General features: G+C 46.0%; 1 protein-coding gene across 10 annotated transcripts in view; it reads right to left on the bottom strand.

Annotated features, from left to right (window-relative positions):
* Nucleotides 1-21,991, bottom strand: part of PSD3 (pleckstrin and Sec7 domain containing 3) — a 583,146-nt gene that overhangs the window by 328,075 nt on the left and 233,080 nt on the right. Inside the window, exon 1 of one of the 10 annotated variants that reach the window (XM_089302858.1) lies at nt 18,321-18,422. The exons of 8 other annotated variants lie outside the window; for them this stretch is intronic. In XM_089302858.1, the coding sequence (XP_089158984.1) occupies nt 18,321-18,388 (68 nt within the window). In that variant the 5' untranslated portion in view covers nt 18,389-18,422. Of the gene's footprint in view, nt 1-11,535; nt 12,356-18,320; nt 18,423-21,991 lie in introns of those variants that run through there. One more of the 10 variants, XM_051819340.3, reaches the window with a different exon arrangement.

Below are 21,991 nucleotides of genomic sequence, written 5' to 3'. Positions count from 1 at the left end.
AGAAAAGTTGGAAGCACAAAGACATTAACTTATGAGGGAAACTGTTCCCTAGAAGGACTCCTTAGCTATAAAAGATTTTAATTAGGAAAAAAAGTAGTACAGTCAAATTCTGGAATAAACTAGTCTGCACAGCATTGACTTTGGGTATAAAGAAAATGACATCATCACAGGGCTGGGATCTGAAACAACTGTTCTATACAAAGCTGATTACAATGCCCAGTTCATTGCAAGTCAGTAGGAAAGGCTTTGCTCTCAGATCTAGGAGTGCACAGCCATGGATAGCTCCAAGAAAGTTTAATTCACAGACTGGCCTGGATTTTCTAAAATCTTGTTCTTTTAATAGAATAAAATTGTATCTTAAGGGTAACTGAACTCTAAAGAGAAAAAGATTGTGAAGTAAAAATAGGATATCTTATACATTAGAATATTTTTTCAAAAGCAAACAGCACACATTATTACCATTCTGGTTTGAGATTATATACTTCCTGGAAGCTTACAGCAGGTGCAAAGACACCATCTTGCAAAGGATGAGGAGGGAGAGGCTGGCCCATCATTAGAGAGCTGTGGAAATCCTGCAATCTCCAAGAATAGAAGGATTCCCTTGGCCTTGGGCAGCTGAACCATCCCATTGATGTGGCCCTGTGTCCCCAGAGTTAGCAACATAAGCAGGGTGATTCTCAAACTCAGTGCTCGGGAACTACCACAACAACAGCATTTGTTATGACACATACAGGTGCACAAGTGGGGGCTGCTTGAGCTCTCTGACCCTCCCATCCTCTTTCATCACCATATCAACCAGGTAATGGCAGAAGAGAGAAACTCCAATCACAGAGGCACCTAATCTAAGACTTTGACAGGAAGGAAAACTGAAACCACTATGAGGGAACAAACATACATAAAAGTATTCCTCTGTGTCTCTGTTGACCAACAGCATAGATACTAAATGTGTTTGTAATTTTTAGCATTCATGCTAACACCATTCGCTGAGTTTAATGGAAGCACTTCTTAGGATGGGGCAGAGTGGCATCCCTAAATGAAGAAAGAATGTATTATAAACTTGAGGGGCAACTCCCAACTCCAAAGTTGCCCAAAAATTGAATCAAAAGAAGCAAAGAGGGATGAACTTCAGGTGAAGTGGTTAAAAATGCCTCTTGAGATGCGCACACCCCACAGTGGGAGTCCCTAGGTCTGAATCCTGCTCTGCTCTGGATTTCAGGTTCCTGCTGGTGCACACCCTGGGAGGCAGCAGGTGACGCTGGAGTAGCTGAGTCCCTGACACCCACATAGGAGACCTGGATTGAGTTCCCAGCTTCTGGCGTTGGCCTGCTCAATCCTATTCTTTCAAGGTATTTGGGGAGTCAACAAGTAGATGAGAGCATTCTTATTTTCTCTCCCTCTTTCTCTCTCAAATGAGTAAGTATTAAGATGGGGGGGGGGGAGCGAGATTTTTCAGATTCCCTCACCACAGAAAATATTCACGATAAGCCACTCAATTCACTGGCCTGACCATTTCAGCAAGGACACAAATATTTGGAATCTCATTACCTAGAAGGCAAAAGCAAATACGTCCCTGGAGAAACAAAGGTATTCTCTGCTAAGCCTTACTTCCAGGTTCAAGTCCCCAGCAGGTCCTCCAACCTGAAAGCCAACAGATATTTAACACAGCTGTGGAGCAGTAAATGCCACTGTGGTTTTTATTAATGTTGGATTAAAATGTAATACATGCATATTTTAAGGGGTGCAATGAAACTTTTCAATACCTATACAACAGCTTAAAACAACCACACCAGGCATCTAGCTTTTTCCGTGTCCCTTTTTTTTTTCTTTATGTTTGGAGCCTACCAGCTCCTCTCTTACAGTTCTTTAGACAGAGTATTAAACACCATTGTGAGCCAGTCACCCCACTATGCTGCAAAACACCACAGTGGCTTTTTGAAGAAAAAACAAAGAAACAGAAAAGGAAGGGTTGTCAGAAAAGTTCCTACAGCACCCTGCCAATGGTTCAAGTGAGTTCAACTGCCCTTGTGGAGGAAAAGCCACAGATTTTTTTTTTTTTTTTTGGGGGGGGGGGGGCTGTGCTCTTGGCAGAGTGTACCAAACCCTGCTCGCTCTTTGATAAACAAATGCCAAAATCAGTACACTGACCAAAAGGAACACCCATTTTAAAACACCATGTGGTAACCTGGGCTTAGTGCTCTCCCCACATTAAAAGACAGGCTTTGCATTCACAGGGGTTGTTACAGGCTATACACGAGGCATCAGCAACCCCTAATTGGTCTTAACTTCCTTTTTCCCTCACTCCCATTCATCTCTAGAGGTCATATAATGAGGTAGGAAATTATGGGCTCTGGAAAAAAAAAAAAAAAAAACAACCCTAAATATTGTCTGGCCTAAACCTCATTGTAAAGATGAGAGCGGCTCAGAAATGGGTAAGCCGACACACCCAGAGTCACAAAGCTTAGGGAAGTACAAGAAACCCGGCTCCAGACCGCCAACCTCGTGCTGTCCTCTTCTGATCCAAGGGAGACCATTTTTCTCCTAAATGTAGGGCCTACAATACCCACATCTGGACAACTTAGACTGCAGAGAGAATTACATAGCCTTTTACCTCCTACATTTCAGCTACTGTGGCTCATGCTTCTGCCTTCATGAGAGGAGTAAAACTCTCTATTAAAGGGATAGGGAGTGGCCGGCGCCGCGGCTCAACAGGCTAATCCTCCGCCTGCGGCGCTGGCACACTGGGTTCTAGTCTCGGTTGGGGCGCCGGATTCTGTCCCAGTTGCCCCTCTTCCAGTCCAGCTCTCTGCTGTGGCCAGGGAGTGCAGTGGAGGATGGCCCAAGTGCTTGGGCCCTGCACCCGCATGAGAGACCAGGCTTCAGATTGGCACAGTGCGCTGGCCGTAGTGGCTATTTGGGGTGAACCAGTGGAAAAAGGAAGACCTTTCTCTCTGTCTCTCTAACTCTGCCTGTCAAAAAAAAAAAAGGATAGGGAAGATGCAACCATGCGTCACTGCAGCCAAGGGAAGGACACTATAATCTCCTGTCCCTGTGCTCACCTGTCTCTTAAAGCTGCAATTAAGGTTTCCCAATGAATGTTTCCTATCAGCCAGCTCAGATGAGGAAAGGTAGCTGATGGATGGCTTCCTTCCATGGGAAGAAAAGTGCAAAAACCAGGCTATGGAGGCGGCCAAAGACTGTAGAAGGGAGCACACGCTCTCCCCGCACTGGCTCTTCCCTTGGTCACTGGGCAAGCGATGAGCAGTGTTCCTAACCTTTGGAGTAGTCTATCTGCTCCAATTCCAGGCTCCTCACTGCTTTTCAGTCTATCCTTTATGAAAGAGCCTAAGCAGTCACAAAGAGCTAATCGCAAGAGCCAGAATTAGTACGAATTAGTAGAGTTCAGCAATGGACTTCCGGAGCTGGAAATACACTATTTACCTTGCAGGTGAATAAAGAAAAGCTTCAGAAAGAAATTGAGAGCTTAAACACAGACAGAACTAGGACCAGGGCCCTTGTCTCTCAGCTCTGAGTACAATGCTCTTCCTATGACACACGTCATGGCAGATGTGCACCACCCACAGAGCAGCCTGGAAGCAACCCCTTGGACCATCAGAGTCACGTTGGCCTTGCATGGGCATTAGCCCCACACGTGCATTGGCCTCAGCAACATACAACGTAAAAGTCCTTGTCCAGCGGTGGCTATTGAAGCTCAGCAAAATACAACATGGGTTGGACAAGCATCAGGGGAGATATGAGCGAGATAACTATTCAGGGAAAAGAAAAGATCCATGACAAGCAGAACTCTGAAGATAGAATAGAAAAGAGGGGAGGAAGGCAGGGCAGAGAACACACAAGGCAAGAAGGCGGGTGAAAAGGGGCAGCATCCAGCCCAGCAGTTAAATGCCACTTAGGACACCCACATCCTGTGTTGGAGTCCCTGGGTTCAAGTCCCAGCCCCACTCACTATTCCAGCTTCCCGCTAACACACACTGTGGGGGAGGCAATGGCGATGGCTCAAGTGGTTAAGTCCCTGCCACCTACATGGGAGATCTTGACTGGGGGGTTCCCTGCTCTAGGCTTCATCCTGGCCTAGCCCTGGATGTTACAGGCATTTAGGGAATGAACCAGTAGATGGGAAAGCTCTCCTGTCTGTGCCGGTTTCTCCGCCTTTTAGATAAATAAAATTAATAACTAAAAAATAAAGCAAGCAGGTAAAAAGACTGGCATTAAAGCACCAAAAAGATAGCAGGCGGTCACACACACACAAGGTTCTGAGGAAACAAAATCCCTAAAGTCTGTTACTTTCTTTACAATGACACTTACTCTAAAAGTTAAGACATACCAAATACAATTTATTAAAAAAAGTATTTGAAAGGCAGAGAGACAGAGACCTTCCATCCACTAGTCCATTCCCCAGATGCCCACAACAGCTGGGACTGGGCCAGGCTGAAGTTGGGAGCCAGGAATTCCAATAAGGGTCTCCTACATGAGCAGCAGGGCCCAGATTACTTGAGCCATCACCACTGCCTCCCAGAGTACACATTAGCAGGAAGCTGGAGTCAGAAGTGGAGGTGAGACTCAAACCAGGCAAAATCGAAACGGGCAGCATCTTTCCTGCTGCAACAAGTGCACCAAGTCTGTACACAGTGACATCAGACGGTCCTCAGACATGGTTTCGTAAAGCAGAGTACTACACAAGATAAACATTTCTTCAACTTTAGCCAATATTGGGTGGGTTTGAATACTTACACTGGGTAGGGCAACTCCACCCTTGGCCAGCAACCTAGCTCTGCAGATGGGTCTCTCAGCCTCTCCCCAGAGTCCACCCCACGGTTGCGTGACCCTGAGACCTCCCAGAGAGGAGATATCGCTGACTCAGGCAATGGCCAGGTCCAACTGTGAGAAAGCCCAGGCCAGCCAGGCCTGGAACTGAGAAGCAGCACACGGCAGTGTTGATGGTACAGACCCCTACTGGGAGTGCTGCATGTTCTCTCTCGTATTAAATGGGTGCCTCAGAAAGTCACCAAGGGGTGGGGTGCCTGGTTTTGTTCCAGTAAAATTTGTTGTTACTAAAAACATGTCTCTCTATCTCCCTCTCTCTCTTTCCAACTCTGCCATTCAAATAAATAAATAAATAAATCTTTTAAAAAATAAATAGGTGGGGCCGACACTGTGGCATAGCAGGTGGGGCCGCCACCTGCAGTGCCAGCATCCTATATGGGCACCAGCTAGAGTCCCAGCTGCTCCTCTTCCGATCCAGCTCTCTGCTATGGCCTGGGAAAGCAGTAGAAGATGGCCCAAGTCCTTGGGCCCCTGCACCCGTGTAGGAAAACTGGAAGAAGCTCCTGGCTCCTGACTTTGGATTGGCGCAGTTTCGGATATTGTGGCCATCTGGGGAGTGAACCAGAGGATGGGAGACCTCTCTCTCCCTCTCCCTCCTTCCCTCTCTCTCTCTCTCTCTGCCTTTCCTTCTCTCTGTGTAACTCTGACTTTCAAACAAATAAATGCATCTTTAAAAAAATAAATAAATAGGTATAGAAATACCAGGTATAAAACATATGCATGGTAAATATCTTTGGATTTAGCAAGAAATGTCCATTCGGATCAACAGAATCTCCAGTGACATTGCAGCTCAGAGTATTCATGGTGGGAATGATACCTACAACAGATGGCCACACACTTGGACTACTTGGCCAGTCACACACAAACCTGCATTCCTCTCACCAACCGCTGCCCTCCGAAGTCTTGACTCCCAGGATTCTTTACAGGAACTATTTCAACCAGATGGGCCTGCTCCACAAGTCTCTAACGCTCGACCACCAACTAATGCGTCCCCTAAGGAACTTGCCAGGAACACAAGTTTCAGCTGCCAGTGAATGTCTCCTGCTACAACAGACATTCATGAACGTTTGGTGCAAGCTGTAGAGATAATTTCTCACTGTCTTCCTGTTTATCTTTTAGCAGCAAAGTACTGAAGAAACACAAATGCTTCTCTATTGCCTTGTCACCTAGAAATACAGTCTTGTCCTGGTAAAGCTCGACTAAAATTTTTAGTCCACACATGACAGATGTGCTCCTCGATTTAACAAGACTTAGATCAAGAGCTTGGGGGTGGGGGTGGGGGGAGGATGGATGAATAGTGCTGAGGACTAGGAGCACAGCAATGCAAGCATCTCCCACACAAGCCAGCAGAGGCTCCTTCCCTGCCCTGGAGGGACAGGTGCCTGGAGCCAAAGAACACGAGTTCTCTTGCTCTCAGGGTGGCATCTCCCTGTCTTCGATCTAGCAGCTCCAAGACATCCTCTCCAGGTACTCAGGGCTCCTGGGAGACGGACCTGAGACTCAGAAGCCCAGGTTTAAGAGGATGAGCTTGAGGCAACTAGAAATCAAGTGAAAATATCTGATGCTCGCTGTTAACACTGTCACCTGCAAACAGTTTATCACTTTAGGCCTCAGAAGTCAATGAGGCATCTCAGCCCGTCCACCCTCACTACTGACACACCTCATCTCTTCAGAGATAACTGTTCACAATTATTTAAAAGAAGCAGCAGTAACTGTCTAATGAGATGATGGATTTAGGGGCCAGCATCGTGGTATAGTGGATAAAGCCACTGCCTGAGACGTGGGCATCCCATGTGGGCGCCAGTTTGTGTCCCAGCTGTTCCACTTCTGATCCAGCTCCCTGTTAATGGCCTGGAAAAAGCAGCAGAAGATGGCCTAAGTGTTTGGGCCGCTGCCACCTATGTAGGAGACCTGGATCAAGCTCCTGGCTCCTGGCCTCGACCTGGCCAAGCATTAGCAGTTGAAGCCATCTGGGGAGTGAATCAGCAGATGGAAGATCAGTCTCTCTCTCTCTCACTCATTCTCTCTCTCTCTCTCTCACTCTCTCTCTCTCTCTCCCTCTCCCTCCCTCCCTCCCTCTCTCTGTAACTCTTTCAAAATAAATACATTTTAAAAAAAGACGACTGAAGGCCGGCGCCGTGGCTCACTAGGCTAATCCTCCGCCTAGCGGCGCCGGCACACCGGTTCTAGTCCCGGTTGGGGCGCCGGATTCTGTCCCGGTTGCCCCTCTTCCAGGCCAGCCCTCTGCTGTGGCCAGGGAGTGCAGTGGAGGATGGCCCAAGTGCTTGGGCCCTGCACCCCATGGGAGACCAGGAAAAGCACCTGGCTCCTGGCTCCTGCCATCGGATCAGCGCGGTGTGTCGGCCGCAGCGGCCATTGGAGGGTGAACCAACGGCAAAGGAAGACCTTTCTGTCTCTCTCTCTCACTGTCCACTCTGCCTGTCAAAAAAAAAAAAAAAAAAAAAAAAGACGACTGATATACAACAAGGTAGAGGAAAGACAGAAGTGGGAAGGTAAGCACTATCTCCTCCCCACACACAGGAAAGTTTTTTTAGTTCAACGCATTTGCTTTGCAGATACAGAAACTGAAGGGGCCATAGAGGACGCTTTCTCTTCCCAGGTTTCATATTCAGCAGAGTTGGGCCAATGGGTGTCCTTAGGATTTCCCCTGCTGAAAAGCAGGGGTTCAATAAAGAACCAAGTTAATAAAAAAAGGCATGGTTAATGTAAGAAAATTCTGACAATGGATTGCCCCCTTCCCTTCTAAAGAGAGGCTCCTAGGCATACCAGAAGCATCCAAGAACAGATGAGACACAAAGATGTCCACAAATAGGTTGACAAAGTCCAAGGACAATACTGCCCCTCCCTCCTCCAAAGCAAAAACAGTTCACCACTTAATCCAGGTAAGAGGACTAAGCCACATTGTCTTTTCAATATTCAAATAAGATAAACAAATAAAAATCCCTAGGGCACTGTGTTATCTATCCTAGAATCTGGCAAAAGGGAATCAGAATAAACCCCATCAAAGAAAAATGGCTAATTTCGTAGTATCTTATTCCCATACTGAAAAGAAAGTGCCTCCTGCTTTTTCTCGGGTTCTTATAAAAAGCAGTTTTAACTACATGATTGTATGATTATGCTAAACCCTCTTGTATATAAGAATCGTGCACTTGAGGGCCAACACTGTGGTGCAGCAGGTAAAGCTGCTGCCTATGGTGCCAACATCCTTTATGAGTGCGGGTTCAAGTCCCGAATGTTCCTCTTCCGATCTAGCTCCCTGCCGATGCACCTGGGACAGCAGTGGAGGATGGCCTAAGTCCCACATGGGAGACCTGGAGAAGGCTCCTGGCTCCGGATTCAGATCAACCTGGCACTGGCCATTGCAGCCATTTGGGGAGTGAGCCAGTGGATGAGGGCCCTCTCTATCTCTGTATCTCTTCTTTTCAAATAAATAAATCTTAGAAAAAAAAATTGCACCTTTCCATGCAATATTTTATTTCACTCTCACAATTGTTCATTTTTCAAGTAAAGAAACTGAGGACTAAAGAAGTCTTGCCCAAGGTCACAGCTGGTGAACAGCAGGGCTGGAAGTTGAGTCCACATCTCCCAACTCCATAGTCAGCACACCTTCCCCTGCATTCTCTCCACCCTGTGTTGTTAATGACAAGAAGCCAAACACAACAGTAGACCAAAGGGCTGACTGAACCACACCCTCAGGCGGCTAAACAATGACTAAAATCCTTGCTGGAACCCAAAACTGGCCCTGACTCACCAGAACTTGGGGACTGAGGAAGGGTCAGAGCAGGTTCAGATCCCCACCCCTCTGCTGAGGAGACTGAGTCCTTGGCTGTCCCAAGGAGCTCTGGGCTGGTCACATGACCCACAGTAGTGTGGCTGGAGCTGGAGCTGTCAGTCGGGGCAACTGGCTCTTGGTGACACAAGCCAGCTGTGCAGGGCGGTTCCCTTCCAGGAAGCTCCCACACTCTCCAACCCTGTGCTCTGTGGAGCTGGAGAGGAGCTGAGCCGCGCAAGGGCCTACTAACCTGACAAACTTCCTGGGCCAGTAAGGCAGCTTCCACGAGGGTCCCTGAAAACTGTGCAGACTGCTTTTTTTTTTGTAAAAACTCGCTAGGAACCACTGTGGAGGTTCCTCTGGAGAGCAAGGCAGAAGGGTGTCAATGGAATTTTTACCACTGGCACCATGTTCCTTTCCTAATATTTTTGAGAATGAGATCAAACTTAACTGCTGGAAGGATTATAGCTTACACTGGAAAGTTATAAAGGCAAAAAAAGAAACACACTGCATGGCATCAGCTAGGAACACAAGAAAACTATTTAAACAAAAGCTTTAAACACGCCGATCCAGACGTGAGACCTTATAAAGTGTAACACAGTAGAGAGTGGTTCACAAATTGTATGGAAATTTCCCTTCACTGTAAAAGAGGAAATAGAGCAATTTTTGAAGCAAAAATTGTGTTTAGTATTCACTTTGTGCTAGGCATTTTCACATTTATTATCTCATTTCATCTTAACAACTGTGGAAAAAACACAGTATTCCACCTCAGAAACAGACACTCAGAGGAGCTCCACCACTTCATGAAACCACACAGCTACCCACTCCGGGGCGCAAGACAGAAAGGCCCCAGCTGGAAGCACAGAGAAGCCCTGGGAAAGAAGCCACCACTGCCCCACTGCCGGGCAAAGGACAGCCTGAAGCTGTTTGGAAAAGAGGAGCAACGGCCAGTCTCTGGCAATCCTTTTGGGCTTATTTCTCACATGAGTTAGTTACATATCACCTGGGAGATCTATGTGCATACAATGCTGTCTCCATATTCAAAGATGATGACACTGCTGTGCACAGAGGTGTTTCCACAACAGGCTGATGAATTTGCACTAGTCCACCTTTCTCTCCCAGCCCTCCTTGCCACCGAAGGCTGCCTGTGAGTAATGACTGGGTGGGAGCAGAGATGCTACCTGGGAACTTGCCACAAAGAAGCCCTGCCATGTTGCAGTGTGAGTTTAGTGACAGCTCCCCATTCATTACTGCCAGTCTCTGACATGAGTCCTCTCAGGTGCCTGAGGAAAGAAGCACAATGAAGGGGCAGGCACTGAGGCACAGCAAGTTCAGCCACTGCCTGGGACCCCAGCATCCCACACTGGAGTGCTAGGTTTGAGTCCTAGCTACTCCATGGTTCTGATCCAGCTTCCTGCGAATGCCCTGGGAGGCAGCAGATGATGGGCCAGGTACTTGAGTTCCTGCCACCCAAGCATGAGACCTGGATGGAACTCTGGGCTCCTGGCTTCTGCCCAAACTAGCCCTGGGTGTTGCAGGCATGGTGGGGGAGGGGGTGTGTGGTTGAATTAGTGGAAAATCTCTTTCTTCTCTGTCTCTTCCTCTCTCTCTGCCACTCTCCCTTTAAAATAAAAATAAATAAATCTTTTTTTTTTTTAAAGCACAAGGTAAACTTACTAGCAATAAATGTTTATTGAGATTTATTAGTGCAAAGAATACCATGGTAAATGCTTCCCATGCACTCTGGCTTAGGCATCCTCACAACCACCAGCCCTCATGTTAGGCACTATTATGACATGTGTTCTTGTACAAAGACACTGAGCTTCAGCAGTGGTTAAGTAAGTACTGGAGATCAAACAATAAAAAGCAGAGGTAAAACAAACTGATGGGACTATGACTCCTAAGTCCAGTCCCACGGCCAGTGCTTTATGCTGTTTTTCTTTTCAAGTATTCTCTTTGTCCTTTATTATTAAAGCTATGAAACACAACATGCAAATAAAAGAAGTTAATTTGCATGCTGAAAGGCTAGTAAGACAAATGGTGTTATAAATGACTAGAAAGACGAACTTCCAGGTCTTATTATAATCAAAGCATGAAGGCCAGCTTAACCACTACATACACATAAACCTGCTATAACCAGCTGACTACCCTGGAAGTTCAAGCAGTGGGGTTCTCACTAGGTCTTGGGTGTTCAAGAATCTTTTCATCCCAAGCATCTCAAGAGAGGACATAGCACTGATGGACTAGGTTTATGCCCCCTTTACCATCAGTGACCGTGCTGGTGATCTGCACTTCGCATGTGAAAACAGAAAAAGACCTTCCTAGATGTAAACTACTTGAACTGAAATCCCCTCAGCTCTGGAAAAGCACTCTTGTCCTTTTTCTCATTAGGTAACTGTTAGCCTCTGAAGTTTCCAGCCTGATGCTGAATTCTAAGACTATAACTATTCAATACCAACAGCACAGCCAACTCTCCTCTCAGAGCAGTGACACACTGAAGTAAGAACGGCAACTGTAGGCAGGAGTCTGAGAGCACCCAACCCCAAAGTTAGTAACCTTCCAATGCCTAGATAAAGTTCCGCAAAGGGCAGCACAAAGGGCACGTCCGGTCTGAGAGCATCAAGCCATGTCTGACCACCTCAGGGGGCCAAACAGCTCTGTCTAGGGAAAAACCTCATCCTGCCCAAACACGACAGACTCAGCAATGAACACACTCCTCCATTTTTATCATACTTATTTGAAAAGTAATATAAATGAGTTTTCATTTTCCTAAGTTTCTCCCTAACTTCTCCTTCCAATGTTTCTCATCAGAAATGAAATATTTTAAAATCCAAGGAACTGTCTATAACCATAGTTCCTGCCTAGGACCAGACAAAGCCAATAAACAGAATTCCAGTTACCTCCGTCAGCAAAGTCTGCCCATAAATTCATCCCGGATCCAGACAGCATTCCCCTATTCCATCTGCTCAGCAAACTTTCATCTTCTGCAGGAGTCCTCTTAACGGACTTCTAACGCTGCTTCCCTTGTGAGCGCAAACTGCTCCCCCTGGGGCTCCGCAGGGACATTCTCCCAGAATGCCACTGCATCCCTCCCTCAGGGCTGAGGGGGAACTGGGAAGAAGTTGAAGGAGGACTCCCCCCTTTCCAGCCGCCCCTCTCAACAGGCAGCCTCCCTCCAAAAGACCTGCTTCAAAAGTCCAGATCCAGTGAAGTCACACATGACCTCATAAACCTCCAGCTTAACTCTTTAAAAGCCAGGAGCAAGCTGACAACAGGAGGAAAAGGCAAGCCGTCTTGGTTTATTTGGAGTGTTGATGTTTAAGGGGGAAGAAAAGATGTGTGTCCAACATCATTCAAAAAGAGAAAGTGAGTTAAGCAGTGCTTTTCTTTAGTAGCACAAAAGTGTTGCAAGTACTGTTTTTGAAGACCACAATTTCCCCAGCACACATATTCTAGCCCTAAAGAAATGACAGAAATAGCCAAGAAAATGGATCTAATCCACTAAGTTATACAAAATTCAGTCATGTTAAATTCACACTTCATCTTGCGTGGCTTGTGCTTTTCTAGTTGCATTTCTAGCTTTGTTTCTGTTCGTCTGCCACAGTTGATGTAAAATATCCATAGTCCTGTTGTTCAGACCCCGCTGCAGATGGCCAGAAGTGGACAGGGCACTCCCACAGCTGTCAGACAGGCAACAACTGCCAGGGGCAGGCGTGTCCCAGACTCTGGAGCCACAGGAGTTGGGATCAGAGAGCAGCCACAGCCGCCAGACCCGACCAATGGATGCCAGAGTCTGCATCGGAGTCTAAAGTGAAAGGAGACGGGTTTACTTACATCACTGGCTTTTCCATGCTTTTCCTTTGGGCTTTGGCTATTTTTGTTATGGTAATCCTGAGGATCAGGAGGGAAGGACTGAAAGTTACTTTATAAGAGAAGTAGATGCAAGTATTTGCACTCAGAAGAACATAATATGCCCGTTCAAGAATGCCCTGGTTCACCAGAAAATGAGCATACTTTTCAGGAAGTGATTTTATTTATATACACACGCACATACACAGTTATAACATATACACATACACATGTAAATACCTAACCTACAGAATTCTAAATGTGCACAAGTCACATAAGAATATGACACTTTGCCATGCTACTTGAGATAACAAAAACAGAAAACACAGCCAAAACACTCATAATAGAAAAATGGGAAAATAAGTTACAGTACATTCAGACCACTACTAGACAGCAGGTAAACTGAGCTTAAACTAGAGTCTTATGAGTCAATAGGAATGAATTTCAAATGTTGAGCAACAAAAAAGCATTACAAAAGGAATCAAGAAGATAGCATTTATAAAAAGTTCAAAAACATCTGAAACACTTCTGTAGAGTGCTTATGTACACACACCCATATAGGAATGACAAATAGCAACAGGTCACAGCCTAGGGAGGCAAAGAGAGGAACAGGACCAGAGAGACATCACAGGAGTTTGTAATTCATCGAAATGTTTTCCTAAGTGGGCAGGTGAGAGCACAGGTGCTTATTAATTTCTACACTTTCTAGTATGCCTAAAATCCTAAGGAAGTTTTGAAAATTCACCTGCACACTGGCTACCATTTTGAGCAGAGCAGTCCCTCAGAGATGAGCAGTAGTAACTCTCTCCACTGCCAACCCTGTTTCCCAAATCCACACAGATGCACTACTCCACTGCAGTGTGGCTCCCTTTACCTAGAGGGTCCTCCTTCCTCACTCCCCCCACAACCACCTACACAGGTCCACCCCATTATTCGAAGCCCACCTCAAAGTGCAACACTTCCATGAGAGCCGCCATGTCATCCCATGCCCAAGGTGGACCCAGTCTCCGAACCTCCCAGCCTGGCTCTCCAGGCCACATCCTTAGGTACTTGTAATCTCATCACCTACAAGCAGCTGCTCGTGAAAGTCTTCATTCCACAAAAGCTGAGCTCCCAGGATGAGCTGGTCACTGTGCCAGAGGTCCTCTGAGTCCCAAAACTAACGCTGGAGAAGGCCGAGGACTTAAGTCTATGTCTAAACACAGCCGCATACAGTGAGTGGCGAGCATGAACTTTCATGCCTGTGTTGCACAATAATAATTATTCAGTGCCTCTTATGTTCTCTACACTGAAGATGTTATAATATCACTCTTGGCAAGAAAATATTACCCTGCTCACCGTGAGGTGAGACTGTTAAATAGAGTAATCATAAAGACAACAAAACAAACCACCATTAAAACTCCTCACCTCCCAGTATCTAAGGCTGTCAGAACTACGCGAGCACCTACACAGCACCGTAAGTGCAGCTTGCCGCAGCCCGGCTATTTCTGAACTTTGAAGACGCTGTTACTACTGATGACAACAGCTAACTTTTTTTTTTTATCTTTTATTTAATGAATATAAATTTCCAAAGTACGACTCATGGGTTACAATGGCTTCCCCCCCCATACCGTCCCTCCCACCCACAACCCTCCCCTTTCCCACTCCCTCTCCCCTTCCATTCACATCAAGATTCATTTTCGATTATCTTAATATACAGAAGATCAGCTTAGTATACCTTAAGTAAGGATTTCAACAGTTTGCTCCCACACAGAAACATAAAGTGAAAAATAATAGATGATTTTTTTTAAATGATGATGAAATCAGATCAGACCTATTGTCATGTTTAATCCCAGTGAGAGTCAAGTTGGGAATTGATAATTTCTTTTTTTTTTTTTTTTACAGAAGATCAGTTTAGTGTACATTAAGTAAAGATTTCAATCGTTTGCACCCCCATAGAAACACAAAGTGAAATATACTGTTTGAGTACTCATTATAGCATTAAGCCTCAGTGTACAGCACATTAAGGACAGGGATCCTACATGAGGAGTAAGTGCACAGTGACTCCTGTTGTTGACTTTACAAATTGACACTCCTGTTTATGGCATCAGTAATCTCCCTATGCACCAGTCATGAGTTTCCAAGGCTATGGAAGCCCCTTGAGTTCTCCGACTCTTATCTTGTTTAGACACGGTCATAGTCAAAGTGGAGGTTCTCTCCTCCCTTCAGAGAAAGGCACCTCCCTCTTTGAAGACCTGTTCTTTCCACTGGGATCTCACTCACAGAGATCTTTTTGCCAGAGTGTCTTGGCTTTCCATGCCTGAAATACTCTCATGGGCTTTTCAGCCAGATCCGAGTGCCTTTAGGGCTGATTCTGAGGCCAGAGTGCTATTTAGGACATCCGCCATTCTATGAGTCTGCTGAGTATCTCACTTCCCATGTTGGATCACTCTCCCCTTTATTTATTCTATCGGTTGGTGTTAGCAGATACTAGACTTGTTTATGTGCTCCCTTTGACTCTTAGTCCTTTCATTATGATCAATTGTGAACTGAAATTGATCACTTGGAATAGTGAGATGGCATTGGCACATGCCACCTTGATGGGATTGAATTGGAATCCCCTGGTATGTTTCCAACTCTACCAATTGGGGCAAGTCAGCCCGAGCATGCCCCAAATTATACATCTCTTCCCTCTCTTATTCCCACTCTTATGTTTAACAGGGATCACATTTCAGCTAATTTTCAACACTTAAGAATAACTGTGTGATAATTACAGAATTAAACCAGTCATATTAAGTAGAACAGACAAAAAAAATACTATGAGGGATAATGTATTAAGTTGTCCATTAGCAGGACAACAGCTAACTTTTACTGAGCACTCATTAAGTACAGGTAAATTATAATCCCTTTTCCCAGGTAAGAAATACGAGGTTGAGAGAGAATTCACTAAAACGTCAACCAAAGCAGCGTGGCCTAAGTTTTTAACTTTCTTCGTCACTAAATAGTATCGCTTTCTAGCAGGAAACACAATCAATTTCTGCATTTCTAGACGAGACAGGCACCTTATGATCACACCAAAGACAACACAAGAAACCATTTCTAGGTTCATGGCAGAAACGCTCACTTTTACAGACCCCCGAGGATCATTCGCCTCATCACAAACACATCTGCTCCCCCACGAGCAAGACTGTCTCACTCTGCTTCCTGTTCCCTTGCTCATCGGTTTCTAGAGAGCGTTTCGCACACCTGAAAGTGCGTAACAATCACCTGAGAAGAATACTACCGCTTTCTTTAAATGTTGCAGTGATCCATAAATCAATGATGGCTGCATCATCCCAACCAATTAAAATATTATCCACCAGCCAAGCTTTCCTTTAGAGCCATGGTTTTCCTTGCCATCAACCACATCTCCAAGGTCATCCATCATTCGCAGTCTCATGCAGTCTCATTTGATCAAAGATCGTCCAAGGAGCCAGTATTGCACTGTGCTCTTCCACCAACACTCAGGGAACCGCCTTTGTTTATCTGAAGGATTCAGCCACAGCATTAGAAAGCCTCTGGCTGTTTCCAATCATGGACCATTTCCTGAAGTCATCACCAGTTTACACAAGAGGCACCCAACAAGTCAGGGGAGCCCAAGGCGCTGAGCCAGGGTTATCCAGGGCCAGCAACACAGACAGCAGCAGCCAGAGCACTGTGCCCTTACACTGGGCCCCTGATGATACCACTGCTGAGAAGGAAGGCAAGCACAGAGGAGCTGCCCGGAGTCTGAAGGCCACATAAGCAGCAGTCTAGTGCTGTGTGCCATCAGAGCAGCAATCTCGCCTCTAACGGGCTGGGGGCGGGGGAGGAAGCTCCAGTCTCTCCAGTGACATTAAACCCCACATTCCCATCAACCCTGGATGAACTGAATGACCCTTCCCTCTCTTCAGATTCTACCAGTTTAAAACTGAGTCCCTACCAACCCTGCCTCCGCCTAACTCCTGTTTATTGTTTCTTGGTGCGGGACGTCGCCCATGCTTGAGGTCTCACCATGTTGCCTCAGCCCAACGTGACCTGCACAGCTGGCCCTCCAACCTGCTGGCTACACATCCATGGCTTCAATATTTGAAAACAAAAATTACGCTTCTGATGAACACGTGCAGGCTTTGTTCCTTTTCATTGTTCTGTAAATAGTAGAGTATAATAACCGCTTACAAGGCACTTACTGTATAAGGTGTTATAAGTCATCTGAGATGATCTAAAGCACACAGGAGAATGTGCATGTGTGTAGGTTAAATGCAAATACTATGCCATTTTACAAGAGGGATTCACTTGGGCATGCTGGGATCTGGGTGTGAGGTTCCTTGTGGATAAGGAGGGACAGCTCTACTCAAACATTCACCAAGTCCTTGTGCCTTTTTGTCCTCTTTACACCAGGCATCTCTTGGATATTTTCCTATTATTCCTTGGACTGATCCTCAGACTACTGCAAAACCTATTATGGGACTAAAATGAACTTTCACAAACTCGAATTTAGCAAATTCTCCCAACAAACTGTGAAGTGATGGGTTAGCTTGTTTCCATTTTCCCAAAAAGGCATCAGAAGTTGCATGAATGGAAACGACCTGCCCAAGATTACCCTGGCAGCCGTCCTCATATGCACCCCACCCCGCCACAGAACACTGCACTTTATAAAAAGGGAGTGAGGTGTCTGGGAGTCCAAAACAGGTGTCTCAGAGGTGCAGCCCTGGGAAGAGCAGGCGCTGGCAGCTCCGAGGCTGAGGCTCGGGAGCAGCAGCAGCAGGTCTGTGTCCACAGCTCTGCGTGGCTGGCACCCGTGTTCATCACTTCACCCACTCCTCTGGGGTCAAACACTGTTTGGCTTCTTGGTTTCCTTTTTGTTTGTTTCCCCATTTGATTAACCTCACTGGCTCCTTCTCCCTTTACAGGACAGGCATTAACATTCCACTTTACACCTGCAGAGGCTCTGGGTTTTATGCCTTCCTCACCATTACACACCTGAGTAACCAGGGCAGGCCTGAAACCCAGGTATGACTGGCTCGGAACCTAGCAGCGCCCTGGCCCTCATGACTGAGTAGAAACTCCTTTGTGGTTAAAAAAAAAAAAAAAAAAAATCCACCAGTGCAACTACTCCAGGAAGCCAGAAAGAGGAGACTGAAGAATCTCTATTTTTACAGAACAAATGCTAACCCCCTGGAGAAATCAGGAGGCAGTGGCAGCGGGGCTCCAGGGGCAGGCAGGTCTCGCACAACTTCACAAGGTCCAAATACTTTCCTCTGCCACTAGCTTAACCGCCATCACATTATTTTCATATCTTAATATTTGTACTCTAAAATGCCTTCAGTTTTAAATCGGAGTACTGGAAAAATTTTTGCAATTATACTTCAACAAACTTTCCGTATTACTGTTATTTCAAGTGACTTCTTCCTAAGCAGAGACCCCAAGAAAAGAGAACAAGGGAGGAAGAAAGGGGAGAGCTCTAAATCCCAGGACTCCAAGGCGCAAAAGGCAGCGATTCCCGCAGGGAAGAGCTCACACCCACCCCTCACTCAGGCACACCAGCTGCACGCAGATACAATTCACCTCCTCCTGACTCCTATGTTTCCTAGGCACTGTCTCAAAGAAAAACTAGCAAGCTGAGATAGAAAATATATCCATTACACAAAAGGGGCAGTTTTAGAAAGCAGTTTCACATAGTTCAGAAAACCAGAAAGACGTCCCTGCCGTATCACTGCGTTTGCCATCTCTCTTCTCCCTGTCCAAACCCAGGCACAACAGAAATAGACGCTGTTCTGCTCTGTTAATGGTCACAATGACAACGTTTGTGCCTCACGGTCTTCAGGTCAGAACTTACTGATTGGAGTTGTGGTCATCAGCTGACAGGCCAGCGAGGGAGAAGCACCCGGACACAAAGGAACCCATTGGAACACGTCTAACTGTAAGTCTCTAATCATCCTTTCTAATTTGGGAGCCATGTGACTGGACTTCACACAGCACCGCTGAGCCCCCGTCAGCCTGAGTGCTCTGTGGCTGGACCCCAAAGCGGGAGATGCTCCTCTTGGCTCCTTCACCCACAGGGTGAGCTGGTTCCCGCTGACAGCAGCGCCTGGTCAAGCACAGCCAGAGCACCTGCAAAAATTCATTCCAGTGCAGGTTGATTCAGGGATTTTAAGAGGCTTTTCTACTTCCCAAAGAGTGAACTACTTCATATCACAAAGACATATAATATTTTACAAACAGTGAGACAAGAACTTTTTAAAAATGTGCTTCCCACCCTAATCCTGGAATAGCACAGATTTGGAAAGAGTCCTCGGTGTGGAAGAGTTGCAGGGAAGAGGCGGCTCCCTCTGGCCACCAGGGCAAAGATGGGAAGGTGTTCCTGATTTGCCGAAGTGCCACAAGATCCTCCTTACCCTTCCCAATCATCTCCACACTTCTTTAAAGAGGCAACACAACAGAGAACAAGGTCACCCTGTGTTCACATAAACCACGGTCAAACACTGCCACTGAAATTGTCGGTAATGATAAAGTAAAGGCAACTGATTAAAAACAGAACAGGATATGAAAATACATCCAGACAACACCAGAACAAACACATATTTTTGTTTGCCTTACAATATTCAGTCCTATTCTAGACACTATCATGGAATCATATGTGCAAATGAGGTGAGGGTCAATCAGTACCACTCAGTTTCAGCTTGGGCTCTGGAGCCAGACTACCTGGGCTCAAGTTCTGGGTGCCACCTACCATCCATGTGACCTCAGGCGACGACTCGTCCCTCGGTGCCTCAGTTCCCTTCTCTGGAAAATTACAACACTGACAATTCCTTTCCTTCACCTAGCTTATTATGAGACAACGTGTTTACCAAACAAGTAAAACCTAGGGGCTATATTTGACTAGTTAGTATAATTAGCTGACAACTAGCATTTTATACATTAAATGGGCTCAGTAGGGATGGGCTTACCTCCTTGGTCCTTATCCACTGAATATCAGAGACGCATAATTAGGGAGAGCTAAGGAGTCTCATCTTCCCATTTCCTATCTGCCTAGCTCAGGGTCCCCACCCCAAACCCCTCCCAGGGAGAAGCCAGTGGACAGACAGGGAATGTTAGGTATGTATGCTGGTGTTATTTATCAGTTTGCCTTTGTAAATACCACATTTAATAATTAAATTGGAAAAACTTTTCCTTGGATTCTAACACGTTGGCCCTCAGTCTACGGCGTTGACTGCTGTAGTCAGCAACCCAGTCTGTCTTTCCTTAATACGCTCAATAATAATGTTGTGTCCACTTCCTGACCGCTGCAGAGGGATGCTGTAATGTGGAAGAAAGTTTAAAAGGCAGCACATTGATTGCTTTAAAAATGTATGGACATATGTTCATTATTACGTTGGTAAATTTTTCCTCAAAGTGAACACACATACCAACAACCACCACCACCTGCTCTACATTCAGAAATACAGTGTCTTGAAAACAGACTTCTGAGAAGTCAGATAAAAAAAAAAAAAACGACCTTAGAGACCAGGCAGCCTAGAGCAGTGAATATACCTGGTCCAGGAGCCATGCAACTTGATTCTGGCACAGGATCTGTCACCAGAGTCAGGTGTCACACCACCAAACTGGGACAGGGATTCCTCATTATGAAATAAGGTCATCCAAGGCCTCCTTCAACCTGGGGGATGTTGTCATTCTTCAACCTGCAACACTAATACAACTCCTCTGCAGCTGCAACTTCCCCAAAGCACCAAAAAAGGCAGAAGAGGGTAAAGAAAAACATGAAGTTTTCCAGTAGCCAGCCCTACTTTTTAAAACCCTGAATAGAGACAGACATTCCAAAACAAAACTCTTCCACGTGCAACCTATAACCGCTTAGCATGCCAACTCCAAGAACACAAAACGGGGGACCTGCCAAGCTATTCTGCCTAAGTCGGTGATGGTGCTGAAGTCAGAGGAGGGGGCAGCCACCAGCCAGGAATCCCTGCGGCAGGGGTACAAGGTCGTGCGGAGCTGGAAAAGAACTTGGGCACGCTCATCTTTGCGACACTAGAGTCTCGACGTTTATGGCAGGGCCGGACCTCATTGTTCAACCATGCAGGTGGTGCAGCTGACACTTAACCTTGAGACTGCCTGAAGGATACCTAACTCTGGATACCCAAATACTACAGCCCGCACCAGCACTCTCTCACCTACTTAACTGTACACACCAACGGCTGTTGGCCCAAACGATGACAACTTCCAGTCTAGGTGCACAGGCCATGCAGTTAATAAACCTTTCACCTGTCTGACTCGCTGATGGTAATCTCCCGTCTTTACAGACTCACCCTGTGGCTTCTGCAGTGAAACCTTGCAGCCCCAAATGCTTCAGCTCCTGAATGATGTTTGGTCTGGAAAGCTGGGTAGGAATTCCAGTGAAATGAACTGCACAGCTGTCTCATAGCATTTCCACACAATTCAGTCATCAGAGATGACAGTGAAGGAAAAGGACAGAAATGCCCCCCCTCAGCTGAAGGGACCCTCCCCACAGCTGAGGGATACTGCAGCCCTCTCAGGTGCCCACTCCTCTCAGGGACAACCCCCACTCAGGCACACAGGAAGTCTGCTTGGGAGCCTCTCAGCTAAGGAATTCCAATTCATTCATTGAAGCCACTACTTTGTACCAGGCACTGTGCTGGGGGCTTTCGTCTATCTTAACTCTTTAAATCCCATACCATGTAAATAAATAAACCAGTTTCAGAGAGAATAAGTGGCATGCCTAAAAACTGGGACCAAAGTCTTGTGTCTTCATAACTTGCATTCCTTTCATCCACTCACTGTGATCCAGTAAGGCAACCAATATTCACATCCACCTCACAATGGACACACACAACCCTGGTGTTAGAATGTGCCAGTCTTGAGTTTGCTCACTCAATGACAATGCTTAACACAGGGCAGAGTGCTCAAAAAGAGAGATGTATTAGAAACCTAGAATATGAATACTAACTTTTTAAGAAAAAGCACTGAGTCTTTAAAAATTCAGCTTTAAAATAGCTTATCTCCATTAAGCTTGTCCCTACTAGCACCTCCACATTCACATGGAAAAATACACCAAAATTAATGCATAAAACTCTTACAACATTTAGTATTCTCTGCCCACAACTGGAGTGGCTGTGAGGCAGGAAGATGACACAGGTGCTGGATAACCCACAAAATACAGGGAGCACATAGTGGCTGCATTCAAGCTAAGGAGTTAGGCATTTTATCACCAGAAAGACTTAAATACCACAGTAGAGAGAGAAAATAAACATTTAAAGCTTGACCAAAGTGTTGGCTGGATCAAGCATCATACAGTCAGATCCTTCCCCACTGCTTCAGGAACAAAAAGACAGCCAGACAGAACAGTACTTCACAGACTGGTGACCTTCTAACCCAACTCTCTCAGTTTACAATGAAGAAACCCCTGTCATCAACCACTGGCAGGGCCAGCCCAAAGCAAGATCTCTGTGCTCTTGTCACAGTCGCATACCACTGCCATCGAAGCCTCATCAC

This window comes from Oryctolagus cuniculus, chromosome 8 (genome assembly GCF_051225735.1).
Source record: "Oryctolagus cuniculus isolate XC-2025 breed Fujian yellow rabbit chromosome 8, ASM5122573v1, whole genome shotgun sequence".
NCBI lineage: Eukaryota > Metazoa > Chordata > Mammalia > Lagomorpha > Leporidae > Oryctolagus > Oryctolagus cuniculus.
The sequence above is the reverse complement of the archived record's forward strand: the minus strand, read 5'-3'. Positions and strand labels throughout refer to the sequence as shown.